The 16,240-nt window shown below is 36.6% G+C and overlaps 1 protein-coding gene across 1 annotated transcript in view; it reads left to right on the forward strand.

Annotated features, from left to right (window-relative positions):
• COL24A1 (collagen type XXIV alpha 1 chain) overlaps positions 1 to 16,240 on the forward strand; it is a 441,974-nt gene that overhangs the window by 255,621 nt on the left and 170,113 nt on the right. Inside the window, exons 26-28 of the mRNA XM_081490017.1 lie at positions 5,430 to 5,483; positions 6,697 to 6,741; positions 9,716 to 9,769. Of these exons, the coding sequence (XP_081346143.1) occupies positions 5,430 to 5,483; positions 6,697 to 6,741; positions 9,716 to 9,769 (153 nt within the window). The remainder of the gene's footprint in view (positions 1 to 5,429; positions 5,484 to 6,696; positions 6,742 to 9,715; positions 9,770 to 16,240) is intronic.

Consider the following 16,240-nt stretch of genomic DNA (forward strand, 5'->3'; position numbering starts at 1 on the left):
ATCTCTGTCCATAGTTCTTCAAGGCACTCTGTCTACCAGATCTAATCCCTTGAATTTATTTGTCACCTCCACTATATAAAGGATTTGATTTAGGTCATACCCAAATGTAGTCATGTAGTCATGTGTGGATATGAGAGTTGGACCATAAAGAAGGCAGAACACCAAAGAATTGATGCTTTTGTACTGTGGTGCTAGAAAAGACTCTTGAGAGTCCCTTGGACAGCAAGGAGATCAAACCAGATAATTCTAAAGGAAATCAACGCTGAATACTCATTGGAAGGACTGATGCTGAAGCTGAAGCTCCAATATTTTGGCCACATGATGGAAAGAGCTGACTTATTGGAAAAGCCCCTGAAGGCTGGGAAATATTGAAGGCAGAAGGAGAAGAGGGCTACAGAGGATGAAATGGGTGGATGGCATGACTGATTCAGTGGACAGAAACTTGGGCAACCTCCGGGAGATGTTAAGGGGACAGGGAGGCCTGGTGTGCTGCAGTCCATGTGGTTGCAGAGAGTTGGACACGACTTGGTGACTGAGCAACAACAACAGCAATATCTGAATGGCCTAGTGGTTTTCCCTTCTTTCTTAAATTTAAGCCTTAATTTTGCTATGAGGAGCTGATGATGTGAGCCACAGTCACAGTCAGCTCCAGGTCTTGTTTTTGGTAAATGAATAAAGTTTCTCCATCTTCGGATGCCAAGAATATAATCAATCTGATTTCGGTATTGACCATCTTGTGATGTCCATATGTGGAGTTGCCTCTTTTATTGTTGGAAGAGAGTGTCTGCTATGACCAACATGTTCTCTTGGCAAAATTCTGTTAGCCTTTGCCCTACTTCATTTTGTACTCCAAGGCCAAACTTGCTTGTCACTCCTGCTATCTTTTGACTTCCTACTTTTGCATTCCAGTCCCCTGTGATGAAAAGGACATCTTTTTTTGGTGTTAGTTCTAGAAGATCTGGTAGGTCTTCATAGAACCATTAGCTTCTTCGGCGTTAGTGGTTAGGGCATAGTCTTGGATTACTGTGATGTCGCATGATTTGCCTTGGAAGTGAAACGAGATCATTCTGTTGTTTTTGAGGTTGCACCCAAGTCCTGCATTATGAACTTTCTTTTGTTGACCATGAGGGCTATTCCATTTTTCTAAGGGATTCTTGCCCACGGTAGTAGATATAATGGTCATCTGAATTAAATTTGCCCATTCCTGTCCATTTTAGTTGGCAGATTCCTAAGATGTTGTTGTTCACTTTTGCCATCTCCTGTTTGAGCTTATCCAATTTACCTTGATTCATAGATCTAACATTCCAGGTTCCTATGCAATACTGTTCTTTACAGAATGGGACTTTACTTTCACTACCAGACACATGCAGATCTTAGTGTTATTTACACTTTGGCTCAGCCTCTTCATTCTTTCTGGAACTATTTCTCCTGTCTTCCCTCATAGTATATTGGACACCTATCCACCTGGCAGGTGTGTGTGGGGGGTCCTCATCTTCCAGTGTCATATCTTTTTTCCTTTTCATGCTGTTTGTGGGGTTCTCCAGGCAAGCATGCTGAAGTAGTTTGCCATTCCTTTCTTCAGTAGACCACGTTTTGTCAGAACTCTTCACCATGACCCATCTGTCTTGGGTGGCTTTACACGGCATGCCTCCCTCGTAGCTTCACTGAGTTATACAAAGCTGTGAGCCATGTGATTATCACTTGGTTATTGGCTAGCTTTCTGTGATTGTGGTTTTCATTCTGGAGCTGTGGGATTATAGTTTTTGCTTCTTTTGTCTGCCCTCTGATGAATGAGAATAAGAGGCTTATGCAAGCTTTCTGATTGGAGAGACTGGCTGTGAGGAAAACTGGGTCTTCCTCTGGTGGGCAGGGCATGCTCAGTAAATCTTTAATCCAATTGTCTACTGATGGGTGAGGCTTTGTTCCCTCCCTGTCACTGTCTATGTCTATACTCATAATATTTATTTTGCTTGTTTTAGAAATTAATATAAATGAAGTCATATTACATACATACTTCAGTTACTTCTTTCACTCAATCTTATCTTTTCAGCTTATTCTAAGTTGATTAATATTAATTATAGCATGTTCATTTTCACTATATACTAACTCACTATATAGATATACTACACTTTTTTAATTGATAGAACTATTGATATCTTTTCTGGCAGATATCTTTTAGGTTTCATAAATCTTTCATGTATGCTTGTAAACACTGTGTAAACTCGAATTTGGGGTTCCATTTTCTGTATATGGCCATTAGATGGTGAAGGACAGGGAAGCCTGGCCTGCTGCTGCCCATAGGGTCGCAAAGAGTCAAACACGACTGAGTGACTGAACAACAATAACATTAGATCATATTTATTAATTTTTTAATTTAAGTCTTTTCTGTTTCTACTGATTTTTATCAGCTTGACCTACTAATTTCTGGAAGAGATGTGTTAAAATTTCCTTCTCTAATAGTGGATTCCTCAGTTCATCTTTATCAGTTTTAATGTATATATTTAGAAGTTGTGTTACTCAATGCATAAAAATTCTGGTTTTTCTCTTCCTAATGAACAGAGCCTTTTATCATTATCGAATGAGCCTCTTAATGCTAATAATCTGTTTTACTCTAAAATCTATTAGCTCTAGAGTTTAAAGTGTTAGTCATTCAGCTGTGTCTGACTCTTTGTGACCCCATGGACTGTAGCCCACCAGGCACCTCTGTCCAAAGAATTCTTCAGCAAGAATACTACAATGAGTTACCATTTCCTTTTCCAGGGGATCATCCCAATCCGGGGATGAACCCCCGTCTCTTGCATTGCAGGCAGATTCTTCACCATCTGAGCCACCTACTTCAGCTATTTTGTGGCTGGTAAATTGCTTGCATATATCCTCCTATTTTTTAAATTTAATTTTCCTCATTTTTATGTTTTAGAGGTGTTTCTTATAAACAGCCTGTAACTAGTTGTTCCCCTTTAATTCAACTTTTATTCCTTTAAGATTATAAATTAATCTTGGAAGAGGAAGGAAAAAGGAACCTGGGCTTATTTGCCTCACTGAAAGGGTTTCTTTTGGGGTTTTAGTCAGGGTTCCACTTTCACAGGCTAAATAGCTGCAGCGAGAGGATAGTGAAATCGAGTTCTCTTGGATCTCTTAGCCCCTTTTCTGGGTTTGGAGCTAAGTTTGTTGAATATATGCTCCAATGTAAAATGTATCTTCATCAATGCCTTTTGAGACCCCACACTTGTTGGTAAGTTTTTGCTGTGAACTTATTTTTAAATACATGTTTTTATTAACCTATCATAATTCAATACAAAGTTATTTGCACATCCTAAAAAATTTCTGATCCCCCCAGAAAAGCTTTTGCTCCTTCATCTAAGTCCCCTTTTCCACTTTGCTAATACTTCTATTCCATTACAACTCTTATTCTAGTTTTTATTTTAAATTGCCTTCTCCCATAGTAATTTATTAATTCATTGAGAGTAAAGACTCTATCTTATTCATATTTGTATAGTTCAGGACTACTATTATGCTTTTTATTGGACCTTGCACATAGTAGAAAATTAATAAAATGTTTGTTGAAAAAATGAACATATGAATAAATAACTAAACATTAGCTATGCTGTTGGAGAAGGCAATGGCACCCCACTCCAGTACTCTTGCCTGGAAAATCCCATGGATGGAGGAGCCTGGTAGGCTGCAGTCCATGGGGTCGCACAGAGTCAGACACAACTGAGGTGACTTAGCAGCAGCAACAGCTATGCTGTGATGGAATTTAAATATCACAACATTCTGACCTTTAGTCTGAACATTAAAACCTTCGAGTTCTAGAAGACCATTTTAGATATTAAGAGTTAGAAGTCACTTTATCAGTCAGGATTCTTTGATTATAAATAATGAAAACTCAACCAAAATATGATTGTGTGTGAGAAGTTTAGGAATTCAAATGCAACTATACCCAGACCCAAAGATATCCTTAGAACCCAATCACTTCATTTATTAATTCATTAATTTCATTCTCAGATTCTCTCCCCTTCGTGGTTTCCTTCTGTTTAGGTTTACATCATCCTTAATGCTATTCTGTCTTCCCAGTTGTTCCACCGAAAGCCAAAAATTTCTTTAGTTGGACTAACTTGGGTTTCTGGCTCATTACTGAACCAACCACTGTTTCTAGGCCTGTGGATTATGCTGATTTAGGTCCTTGTCACATGTCCATCCTTAAATTTAGTCCAGGGTACATTCACCTCCCCGCAAACTACATGAGGAAAGACTGCTTTATTAAGCAAAATTAGGATGCTTTTGCCTGAAAAAAAGATGACTATATAGAACAGTATATGTTCATTTCAATAATCCATTTCTTCCTATTAAAAATAAGGAAGTTGAGCAAAACAGCTAGGTTATTGCCTAGACTCATGCAGTTTCTTAAATAGTGCTTATGTACGAAAAAAGCCTGTGATAATATATTACAGACTTTTAAGCTTGAACAGTTTTTCATTTTTTGATTGTGTTTAGAACATAGCAATGATAAACCAAGATATATCATGAAGGAAAGATTCTCATGCAGTTTATCACTCTGCTGCATTCCAAACCAAAACCAGTCACATAGGTAGATCTACTATTTGGCATAGTTATTTGTTACATCTAAAAATTGGATTAAACCTTTTAATGGTTATAGGCTTACTAAAAGCAATAATGCAAAATGTAGCTTTTAAAAAAGAGTTACTTAAAAATTTGGCTCATTGCCTAGTTAGAGGAACAGAACAAAACAAGAAAAATGTTGCCATGTTAAATAAGTGATATATAATATTTCCCGAAATAGGAAGATTTTTGTTTTAGTTACTGGATGAATTGTTATTCAAAGAGCATTTGACTTTTAACAGCATGCATTTAGATTAACAAAAGATGTATTTTAATCTTAAAATTCATGGCTATGTTCAGATAGTTACTTTCTTCTGCAAATTGTCCTCTCTTTCTTACTAGCTTGTATCAAGAAAGGAAGTTGAAGAACATTTCATATGAATAATGTGCTCCAGACTTTGCTAGTCTAAACAGATCTTAAAACACTATATATCTTCTCCATCTGTTTTCAGACTTTGTGGACACTCTATTATCCATCAGTATTTACTGTACTAGTATCAGATTAACAACTGGGCCTATTGCTTTAATTCTAGGAGTACTTTGTATGAAAAATGGTCCAGTTGAAGAATGACATACTGAGCAGATTATATGAATATTAACATATTGTTTAAAAATAAATTTATCATATGTTTTCCAAGTTTTTGGATGACATGCAGTTTTCTGCTTATCTATCCTCCAAATCCTTTTGATAATTTCCCAGTGAGAAATGAATGGTATCAAATACTATTGCACATCTGAGACTAATGCCTAATGAAAAAGTATTAACAGAGCTAAAAATGTTACTTTGTGTCCTTATATTGCTTTTACAGGGATTCATTGGAAACAGAGGGCCTTCTGGACCTCCTGGTCTCAAAGGAACTCAGGTATAGAGAAGACAAATATCCAGTCAGCAATTCTTTAAATTCAGATTTTTCTTTTTTATTTTTTATGGGACTTTAGTTTTGGCTCAAAGAAAACTGCATTAGATGGACAATTTTTTTTACCATTGAGGATTTCAAGTTACTGTTTTGTATTGGCAGTTATGAGATTATGAGATGGAATTTGGAATCATTTTAATGTTCTGAATTCACTAAGTGATTTATGAAGTGGTCTCTACAAAATGGCTGAAGAATCTGAGCCCATAATCTCCCTCATATGTACTAGAATTTACATTTACCATTTGTGTCTATTTTATATTTCTAACCCATATATTATTTTTAATTGAATTATGGACTGAGCAAAATGTTTTTAAATAAATAAGATATATGATTTAAGAGGTCTATAAGTGTTCAGATGTGGTAAATATGAACTGTTTATTTAAAGGTAAAAAAAATCAGTATGTTTAGCAAATATGTTAAATAGAATAAATACATTTATTATTTTAATTTTCTTAGAGACTAAAGTATAAAAATTATTTGTTTTGTATTTCTCTGTTTTGTCTACCCATACAATATTTAATCCTTAGAAGAATGCACAAAATTTTATATTTTATGACATTATAGCTGATTTGATCTCAAAAATGTTGGATTTGCAAATTAGATAAAAGGAAGCTCAAAACATTGAGCTCCATTTGTGTAGGATCTGATATATCTTTATCTCTAAGGCTTAAGAAAGAACTGAGACTCAAAAACATTTGTTGAATAATTAGGAATCAAAATGTGCCAAGAGCAAACAGATTCTGTACCAATAATTTTTTAATAAAAACAATTTGTACTGATTTCCGTCTATTTATGTCAGAGATATAGAGTCCAAGAAAGTCAAGTCTGTCCTCATTTCACAATCTCAGTGATTCCTAGTGCTGATTTTTGCAATGCCCTAATCACTTTCACTCTTATCTACTCTCAATTTTCTATGTTTATCTTATATCATTTACCAATTTAAAAATAATCCAAAAGTACATATCCTTCTTAATGTGATATGGGGTTGTCAGTCAAAAAATTTAAATGTAATGGGGTGACATAGTTCTAAAATATAAGAAAATCACAGTATTATTTTTATTACATTTCAGAAAGAGCTTCAGACTTCAGAATAAATGGAGTAAGGGTTTACATTTTTAAATACTCATCTCATGAGGTTTTGTTCTGATCTTTGTTTAAGGGAGAAGAAGGACCAACTGGATCCTTTGGAGAACTGGGGCCAAGAGTAGGTACCACATAAATAATTTTTGAAGAATGCTTCTCTTAAAACAATGGTTTTGTGTTTTTTAATAACACCAAAGTTTAAGTTATAGCAAAGGGCAAAGATTAAAACAAACTATAGTGGTTTATGAAGTGGTCTCCATGGTCTATAGCCATACAATCCCCTCAAATAAAATAGTATTGTAACTAAAATTTTCCAAGGATATTTTAAACTATATTATGCCTACTACATATTTGTGACACCATGGACTAGAGCCCATCAGGCTCCTCTGTCCGTGGGATTTCCCTGGCAAGAATATTGGAGTGGGTTGCTGTTTTCTTCTCCAGGGATCTTCCTAACCCAGGTATCGAGCCCCAGTCTCCTACACTGCAGTATTCTTTACCAACTGGGCTACCAGGGAAGCCCTACAACTAAAATTTTCCAGGGATATTTTAAATGATATTACACCTACTACATATTTACTTATTCCTTCAATTCATCCAGTCTTATGGTCTTAGTAATTTGTGCAAGTTATTTATAAAGTTTCCCAAAATGTCATACGAACCTAAATACATTAACCATTTAGTAATACTTTGGAAATTTCTGTTTTCTGAGTTTGTTAGTAAATTTATGGAAGGCAAATAAGATATTTTATGGCCAACTATTTTTTCAGATAATATTGTGTGGTAATATATGAATTACTTGTTTTCATGTTCTAAAAATGAATTTTTTAAGAATTTAAGAATTTTTTAAGAAACTTTTTAAGAAAAGTTTACAGTATCATAAAGTAATTAAGGTGTGTACAACACATATATTTTAAGAGTCATTATTAGTCTTGCAGGAAATACCTCTCATTTTTCTCTTGAGAACATCATATTGTATGATGTTCGTCATTGGTTGAGATATAATGATCTCCTTAATCAAATCTTGTGTATTCAGACATCAGTTATTTGATATTAGAAACCACGTACTATAGATTACTCCAGAATATTGACTTTCTCTCCTCCAGGGATTTTATCCTCTACTCTCTTCAGCTACTTACTGCTATGGACAAACCGTTGACCTTGTCATTACCAGTTACGGAAACCTCTTAATTTTTAACTTTAAACTTTTCATTCCCCAACCATCATCTCCTTTCTTTCTGTTGCATTCTCTCTTGTAATCCAATCCAACAGTCCCAAGAGAAATTTCAGTTCATTGATTCTAATGATATTCCATACCCGTTATCTCCCTCGTGACCATGCATCTCTTTTAAATTTTAGGGTGCCCTACGGATTGATTTGTAGAGTTCTCTTTTCTTTCTACACTCACTACCTGGATGAACTGGTCCATTCTTATGGATTTAAATGCCATCAAATGCCAACGATTTCCAAAATTATACATTTAGATCATAACCTTCTACCCCTTAACTCTGTACTTGTATTTACAACTACCACAAGATCCCTCCCCTTAGAGGTCTAAGAAAACTATCAAACAGAAATGTCCAAAACTGAGCCTTCAATTTACCCTTCAAACTTGTTCTCCCACAATCTACCTCATTTCATTTGTCCTTTACTCAGATTAAAAATGAATGAACTCTTTCTTGGGTTCATTCTTGACTCTTTCACTCACATTCTGCACATGACTTGTTCACAATTCCTGGAAGCTCTACTTTCAAATTATATACAGAATCTTACCACTTTCCACAGCCTCCTCTGATGTTGTTTTAGGCACTAAGTCATGTAGACTCTTTTACAACCCAATGGACTGTAGCCCACCTGTCTCCTCTGTTCAAGGGATTTCCCATGTAAGAATACTGGAGTGGGTTGCTATTTTCTTCTCCAGGGGATCTTCCTGACTCAGGGATCGAACCTGCATCTCCTGCGTTGGGAGCTGGATTCTTTACCACTGAGCCACCCACGAGGGAAGCCCACCTCTTCCGTTACCATCCTGCTTATGCCACTGTCATATCTCACATGGATTATTGCAGATGACTCTGTTTGGACTCCCTGCTTCTGCTCTGACATCAGAATGATCCTGTGAAAACACAGATCCTAGTACTTCTCAAAGCTTGCTAAGGCTTCCTGCCAAAGCCCTTATTATAATCTACCAGGCCCTCATGACCTGGCTTCCTCTCCCCCATTCCCTTTTCATCCCTCATCTTCTTATTGATCGCCTCTCTTATGCTCTCCAGCTACATTCTTGCCTCAGAGCATTTACACTGCTCTTTGCCTCTACTTAGAATGCTCTTCCCTCAAGTATCCATATAACTTGCCCTTTTAAAAAGTCTTTACATGATTGCCACCTTCTCAATGAGGTCTTTTTTGTTAGTCTTACCAAAATTTTAAACAAACTCCCACAACAGTTTATATCTCCCTTCCTGCTTAATTTGATGTTCTTTAAATTTGCCACGACCTAGTATACCATGTATTTTACTTATTTTTTTAAATTATGTCATCCTCCATAGAATATAAGCTCTATAAAAGTGAGTGAAAGTGAAAGCCACTCAGTCCTGTCCCACTCTTTGTGACTCCATGGACTGTACAGTCCATGGAATTCTCCAGGCCAGAATACTGGAGCTTTTCCCTTCTCCAGTGATCTTCCCAATTCAGGGATTGAACTCAGGTCTCCCATATTGTGGGCAGATTCTTTACCAGCTGAGCCCCAAGGGAAGCCCAAGAATACTGGAGTGGCTTATCCCTTGTCCAGCGGATCTTCCTGACCTAGGAATCAAACTGGGGTCTCCTGCATTGCAGGCAGATTCTTTACCAACTGAACTATCAGGGAAGCCCTAAAAGCAAGTATGTTTAGTGCATTCCTCAATCCTCAGTTCCTAGAACTGTGCGTGGCAAGTAGATAGACATGGTAGAATGAATGGCTAATAAGTTTGATTAAATGCATTTATGAAGTAATTTTGAAGTGTTTCATCTCATAGGATAGTCTCAATTTCATAAATTAGCAAACTTGCTGAAAGAAGAAGGATTAAACTTTTTTTTTTTTTTTCCTGTTCCCTTCTAAGGGAAAACCAGGTCCAAAGGGGTATGCCGGTGAACCAGGACCAGAAGGCTTGAAGGTAAAGCAACTGACTTTCTTACCAGTTACATAGTACAATTTACAAAAAGATAAATTTATGACTTTCAGAACAATATAAAATGAACACATATCAAAGATTTTATTCAATTCCCTTAATTGAGGGAACCAGTTACATGTTAAATCTGGTTTAAATAGCATTTGAAATACTGTATGTCTTTACATCGTTATCTATATCTAGATATATGTCTGTAAATATCTATGACTATGACTTTGTGTATGTCTATAATTAGATATGCATTTTAATTAAGAAATATTAAGATTTGTGGTTATATATAGGACAATAACGGGCTTCCCCAGGGGCCCAGTGGTAAAGAATCCATCTGCAAGGCAGGAGCAGCAGGAGATGCAGATTCAATCCCTGGGTAGGGAAGATCCCCTGGAGGAGAGCATGGCAACCTACTCAAGTATTCTTGCCTGAAGAATTCCATGGACAGAGGATTCTGGCAGGCTACAGTCCATAGGGTCCCAAGGAGTCAGACACGACTGAAGCAACTTAGCATGCATGCCCATAGGATAATAAATTATAACTTTAGGGGCTGTCTGCTCCACTGGTAGAAATCTGCAAGTTAAAAATCTATAATTTTTAAATCTACATTTAAAAAAATGTGTCTGTGTATCTTCACTAAGTCTGAGTCCTTTAACTGGAAATATATAGTGAGTCTAAGTACATACTCTGGATCATCACTGAATATTTTTAAGATTTTATGACATTTAAAAAATGTACTACCAACCAACTGTTTTGCTTTGTGTTGAAGTTTTATGTGATTTTTAGTAACACCAGCAAATATAAAGTAATGCAGTGGTTTTTCATGTATAGCATTAAGTAAGCTCTGAAAGAAACTAACTTATGAGAATTGGTGATCAGTACAAATTTAAAATTTAATGAAAAATTCAATTCTATCACAGATTTATTGCTTAATTTCCTAAATCTAGAGTTCAGAGCTCATTATTTATATTAAACTCTTCATTTTTATTATACTGGAGATTAAGGGAAAAACAAACAACACTCTTTGAGGTCAATAATAAATATGAGCTAAAATATTTTTTAATTTGTCAGCATGTCTGGGAGTACCTATATTCGACTCTCAAGTTACATAGAAAAACTCCCAGAAAATAGATGCATGGTATTTATAAATAGAAGTCTTAATTCTCTTTTACTGTAATTAATCCCTGTACCACCAAGCAACTAGAAAATTCCCATGAGCTACCATCCAGTCAAACTGGCAGGAAACTAATCTCAATCATTACTGACATCCTGCCTCCTCCCTAGAGTTACATCAGCATCTGGGTGGCATCCGTGTTACCTAGGAAGTGAAGGAATTTCTTTGCTGTTCAGTCCCCATACTTGTCCCTGCAACTTCTTCCTTGGAATATCATATAGCTATTTCCTAGACCTGGCACTCCCTTAGGGGAACCTGCATCTCTGGTAGAGCACTTTGGAGATTATTAAGAGCCACCACCTTTCACAGAACCCTAGGATCTCTGTTCTCTCCTTAGGCCTAGAGGAATTATTCCTCTTTTCATCCTCAAAGACAACTCACTTCCTACAGTCAGGCTGTCTGAAAACTCAAGCAGGAATGTAGGTAATCTGCAAGCAACTTTTGCTTGCTGCCTGTTAACACAGACCTCCCTTAAGATTATGTATCACAAAGGGTTCATCTCCCTAATTGGAATTTGAGAGGCTCATTAAGTAGAAGGTTTTTTTTAATTATATCTATATATGTATACACATATACATACACACATATATATTGTGTATATAAATATAAAATCAAATCCTGCCACAAATTTTCTATAAAAACTGTCTAATGAACTATTTTTTTTTCTATTGGGATAATTTATTTATTTATTTTTAATTAATTTCTTTTTTAATTGAAGGATAATTGCTTTACAGAATTTTGTTGTTTTCTGTCAAACCTCAACATGAATCATCCATAGGTATATATATGTCCCCTCCCTCTTGAACCTCCTTCCATCTCCCTCCCCATCCCACCCCTCTAGGCTGATACAGAGCTGCTGCTTGAGTTTTCTGAGACATACAGCAAATTCCCCTTGGCTATCTAATTTACATATGGTAATGTAAATTTCCATGTTACTCTCTCCATACATCTCACCTTCTCCTCCCCTTTCCCTGTGTCCATAAGTCTGTTCTCTTTGTCTGTTTCTCTATTGCTGCCCTGCAAATAAATTCTTCCGTACCATCTTTCTAGATTCCATATATAAGCATTAGTATATGATATTTATCTTTCTCTTTCTAACTTACTTCACTCTGTATAATAGGCTCTAGGTTCATCCACCTCATTAGAACTGACTCAAATGCACACACATATGCATACACACATATATATTGTGTATATAAATATAAAATCCTGCCACACGTTTTCTATAAAAGCTGTCTAATGAACTCTTAAAAATTAGGACTTACAACATAATACTACAGTGCTTTATTCAATGCTTTATTTATTTATACAATGCTTTATTTATTTATTATTTATCTAAATGTATATAGAAATAGAAAAGCAACTTTTATAGTCTTTGAAAGCTTATTTTAAACTGATTACCTACATGAGTATTAGGTTTCAGTGCTGAAAATCAGCACCATCCAATAGAGTATAAAATATGAATCACAGATGTGGAACCACAATAAAAAGGTGAAAAGAAATAGGAGATTAGTAATTAGTAATTATATTAGTAATTATATTAGTAATTAGTAATATATTTTGTGTAACCCAAGATATAAAAATATCATTTCAACATATTATCAGTATTAAGTTATTAATGACATTTTTGTACAAAGTCTTTGAAATACAATGTATATATTATATTTACATCACACTTCAGTTTAGACCAATTAATTTCAAGTGCTGAGTAGCTACATATCATGAGTAACTACAATATTGTTTGGTGAGTTTAACTGTCCCACACTGCAAAATAATTATTACTTTTCAGATAGCAGATAATAGTTTAATCTCCTATCTCTGGTATAAATAAAATGTACAGTCTTGTCAGATTAATTATACGTGGCACCCTAAACTACTTTTCACTAGTCTGTGCTTTTGTTCGGGATTTCCTCACACCATTCCTCTCCACTGGAAGTGACCCTTTCTCATGACCAGTATAAAAGTCATCCAGGGCCCAACTCATATAGTTTGAAATATAGTTATGAAATACAGTTTCATAATTTATTATTTGAAGCCACTGATGTTTGGATTTTTAGAAATTTATTTTTAATTGGAGGGTAATTGCTTTATAATTTTGTATTGATTTCTGCCATACAACAACATGAATCAGCCACAAATATACATACGTCCTGTCCCTCTTAAACCTCCCTCCCACCCCTACCCGATCCCACCCCTCTAGGTTATCACAGAGCACTGAGTTGAGCTACCTGTGTTATGCAGCAACTTCAACTAGCTCTCTGTTTTACATATAGTAAGGTATATGTTTCAATACTACTCTCTCAATTCATCCCACCCTCTCCTTCCCCCACTGTGTCTACAAGTCTATTCTCTATGTCTACATCTCTACTCTTGCCCTGTAAATAGGTTCATCAGTACCATTTTTCTACATTCCATATATATATGTGTGTTAATATACACTATTTTTCTCTTTCTGACTTATTTCACTCTATAACAAGTTCTAGTTTCACCTACCTCACTGGAACTGACTCAAATTTATTCCTTTGTATGACTGAGTAGTATTAAATTGTATATATGTGTAATACCGCAACTTGTTTATCCATTCATCTGTCAATGGTTGAACATCTGGGTTGCTTCCATGTCCTAGCTAATGTAAATAGTGCTGCAGTGAATACTGGGGATATGTGTGTCTTTTTGAAATACGATTTTCTCAAGGCATATTGTCAGTTGTGGGATTGCTGGGTCATATGGTAATTTTATTGCTAGTATTTTAAGGAATCTCCATACTTTTATCCATAGTGGCTATATCAGTTTACATTTCCATCAATAGTGTAAGAGGATTCTCTTTTCTCCATTGTCTTCTGCATTTCTTGTTTGTAGATTTTCTGATGATGGCTGTTCTGATCAGTGTGAGATGATTTTGATTTGCATTTCTTTAATAATGAAAGATGTTCAGCATTTTTTCACAGGTTCATCAGGCACTCTGTCTATCAGGTCTAGTCCCTTAAACCTATTTGTCACTTCCACTGTATACTCATAAGGGATTTGATCTAGGTCATACCTGAATGGACTAGTGGTTTTCCCTACTTTCTTCAATTTAAGTCTGAATTTGGCAATAAGCAGTTCATGATCTGAGCCACAGTCTTCTCCTGGTCTTGTTTTTGCTGACTGTATAGAGCTTCTCCACCTTTGGCTGCAAAAAATATAATCAATCTGATTTCGGTGTTGACCATCTGGTGATGTCCACGTGTAGAGTCTTCTCTTGTGTTGTTGGAATAGGGTGTTTGCTATTACCAGTGCGTTCTTGTGGCAAAACTCTGTTACCTTTGCCCTACTTCATTCTGTACTCCAAGGCCAAACTTGCCTGTTACGCCAGGTGTTTCTTGACTTCCTACTTTTGCATTCCAGTCCCCTATAATGAAAAGGACATCTTTTTTGGGTGTTAGTTCTAGAAGATCTTGTAGGTCTCCATAGAACCATTCAACTTCAGCTTCTTCGGCGTTACTGGTAGGGGCATAGACTTGGATTACCGTGATATTGAATGGTTTGCCTTGGAAATGAACAGAGATCATTCTGTCGTTTTTGAGATTGCATCCAAGTACTGCCTTTTGGACTCTTTTGTTGACCATGATGGCTACTCCATTTCTTCTAAGGGATTCTTGCCCACAGTAGTAGATATAATGGTCATCTGAGTTAAATTCACCCATTCCAGTCCATCTTAGTTCGCTGATTCCTAGAATGTCGACGTTCACTCTTGCCATCTCCTGTTTGACCACTTCCAATTTGCCTTGATTCATGGACCTAACATTCCAGGTTCCTATGCAATATTGCTCTTTACAGCATCGGACTTTGCATCTATCACCAGTCACATCCACAGTTGGGTATCGTTTTTGCTTTGGCTCCATCCCATCATTCTTTCTGGAAAAGAAATGCAAAAAAGCAAAATGGCTGTCTGAGGAGGCCTTACACATAGCTGGGAAGAGAAGAGAAGCGAAAAGCAAAGGAGAAAAGGAAAGACATTCCCATCTGAATGCAGTGTTCCCAAGAATAGCAAGGAGAGATAAGAAAGCCTTCCTCAGCAATCAGTGCAAACAAATAGAGGAAAACAACAGATTGGGAAAGACTAGAGATCTCTTCAAGAAAATTAGAGATACCAAAGGACCATTTCATGCAAAGATAGGCTCGATAAAGGACAGAAATGGTATGGACCTAACAGAAGCAGAAGATATTAAGAAGAGGTGGCAAGAATACACAGAAGAACTGTACAAAAAAGATCTTCATGACCCAGATAAGCACGATGGTGTGATCACTCACCTAGAGCCAGACATCCTGGAATGTGAAGTCAAGTGGGCCTTAGAAAGCATCACTACGAACAAAGCTAGTGGAGGTGATGGAATTCCAGTTGAGCTATTTCAAATCCTCAAAGGTGATGCTGTGAAAGTGCTGCACTCGATATGCCAGCAAATTTGGAAAACTCAGCAGTGGCCACAGGACTGGAAAAGGTCAGTTTTCGTTCCAATCCCAAAGAAAGGCAATGCCAAAGAATGCTCAAACTACCGCACAATTGCACTCATCTCACATGCTAGTAAAGTAATGCTCAAAATTCTCCAAGCCAGGCTTCAGCAATACGTGAACCGTAAACTTCCAGATGTTCAAGCTGGTTTTAGAAAAGGCAGAGGAACCAGAGATCAAATTGCCAATATCCGCTGGATCATCGAAAAAGCAAGAGAGTTTCAGAAAAACATCTATTTCTGCTTTATTGACTATGCCAACACCTTTGACTGTGCGGATCACAATAAACTATGGAAAATTCTGAAAGAGATGGGAATACCAGACCATCTGACCTGTCTCTTGAGAAACCTGTATGCAGGTCAGGAAGCAACAGTTAGAACTGGACATGGAACAACAGACTGGTTCCAAATAGGAAAAGGAGTACGTCAAGGCTGTATATTGTCACCCTGCTTATTTAACTTATATGCAGAGTACATCATGAGAAACACTGGGCTGGAAGAAACACAAGCTGGAATCAAGATTGCCAGGAGAAATATCAATAACCTCAGATATGCGGATGACACCACCCTTATGGCAGAAAGTGAAGAAGAACTAAAGAGCCTCTTGATGAAGGTGAAGGAGGAGAGTGAAAAAGTTGGCTTAAGGCTAACGTTCAAAAAACTAAGATCATGGCATCTGGTCCCATCACTTCATGGGAAATAGATGGGGAAACAGTGGAAACAGTGTCAGACTTTATTTTTTTGGGCTCCAGAATCACTGCTGATGGTGACTGCAGCCATGAAATTAAGACGCCTACTCCT

Source organism: Giraffa tippelskirchi, chromosome 5 (assembly GCF_054371585.1).
Source record: "Giraffa tippelskirchi isolate mGirTip1 chromosome 5, T2T-mGirTip1v1.2.pri, whole genome shotgun sequence".
Classification (NCBI taxonomy): Eukaryota; Metazoa; Chordata; class Mammalia; order Artiodactyla; family Giraffidae; genus Giraffa; species Giraffa tippelskirchi.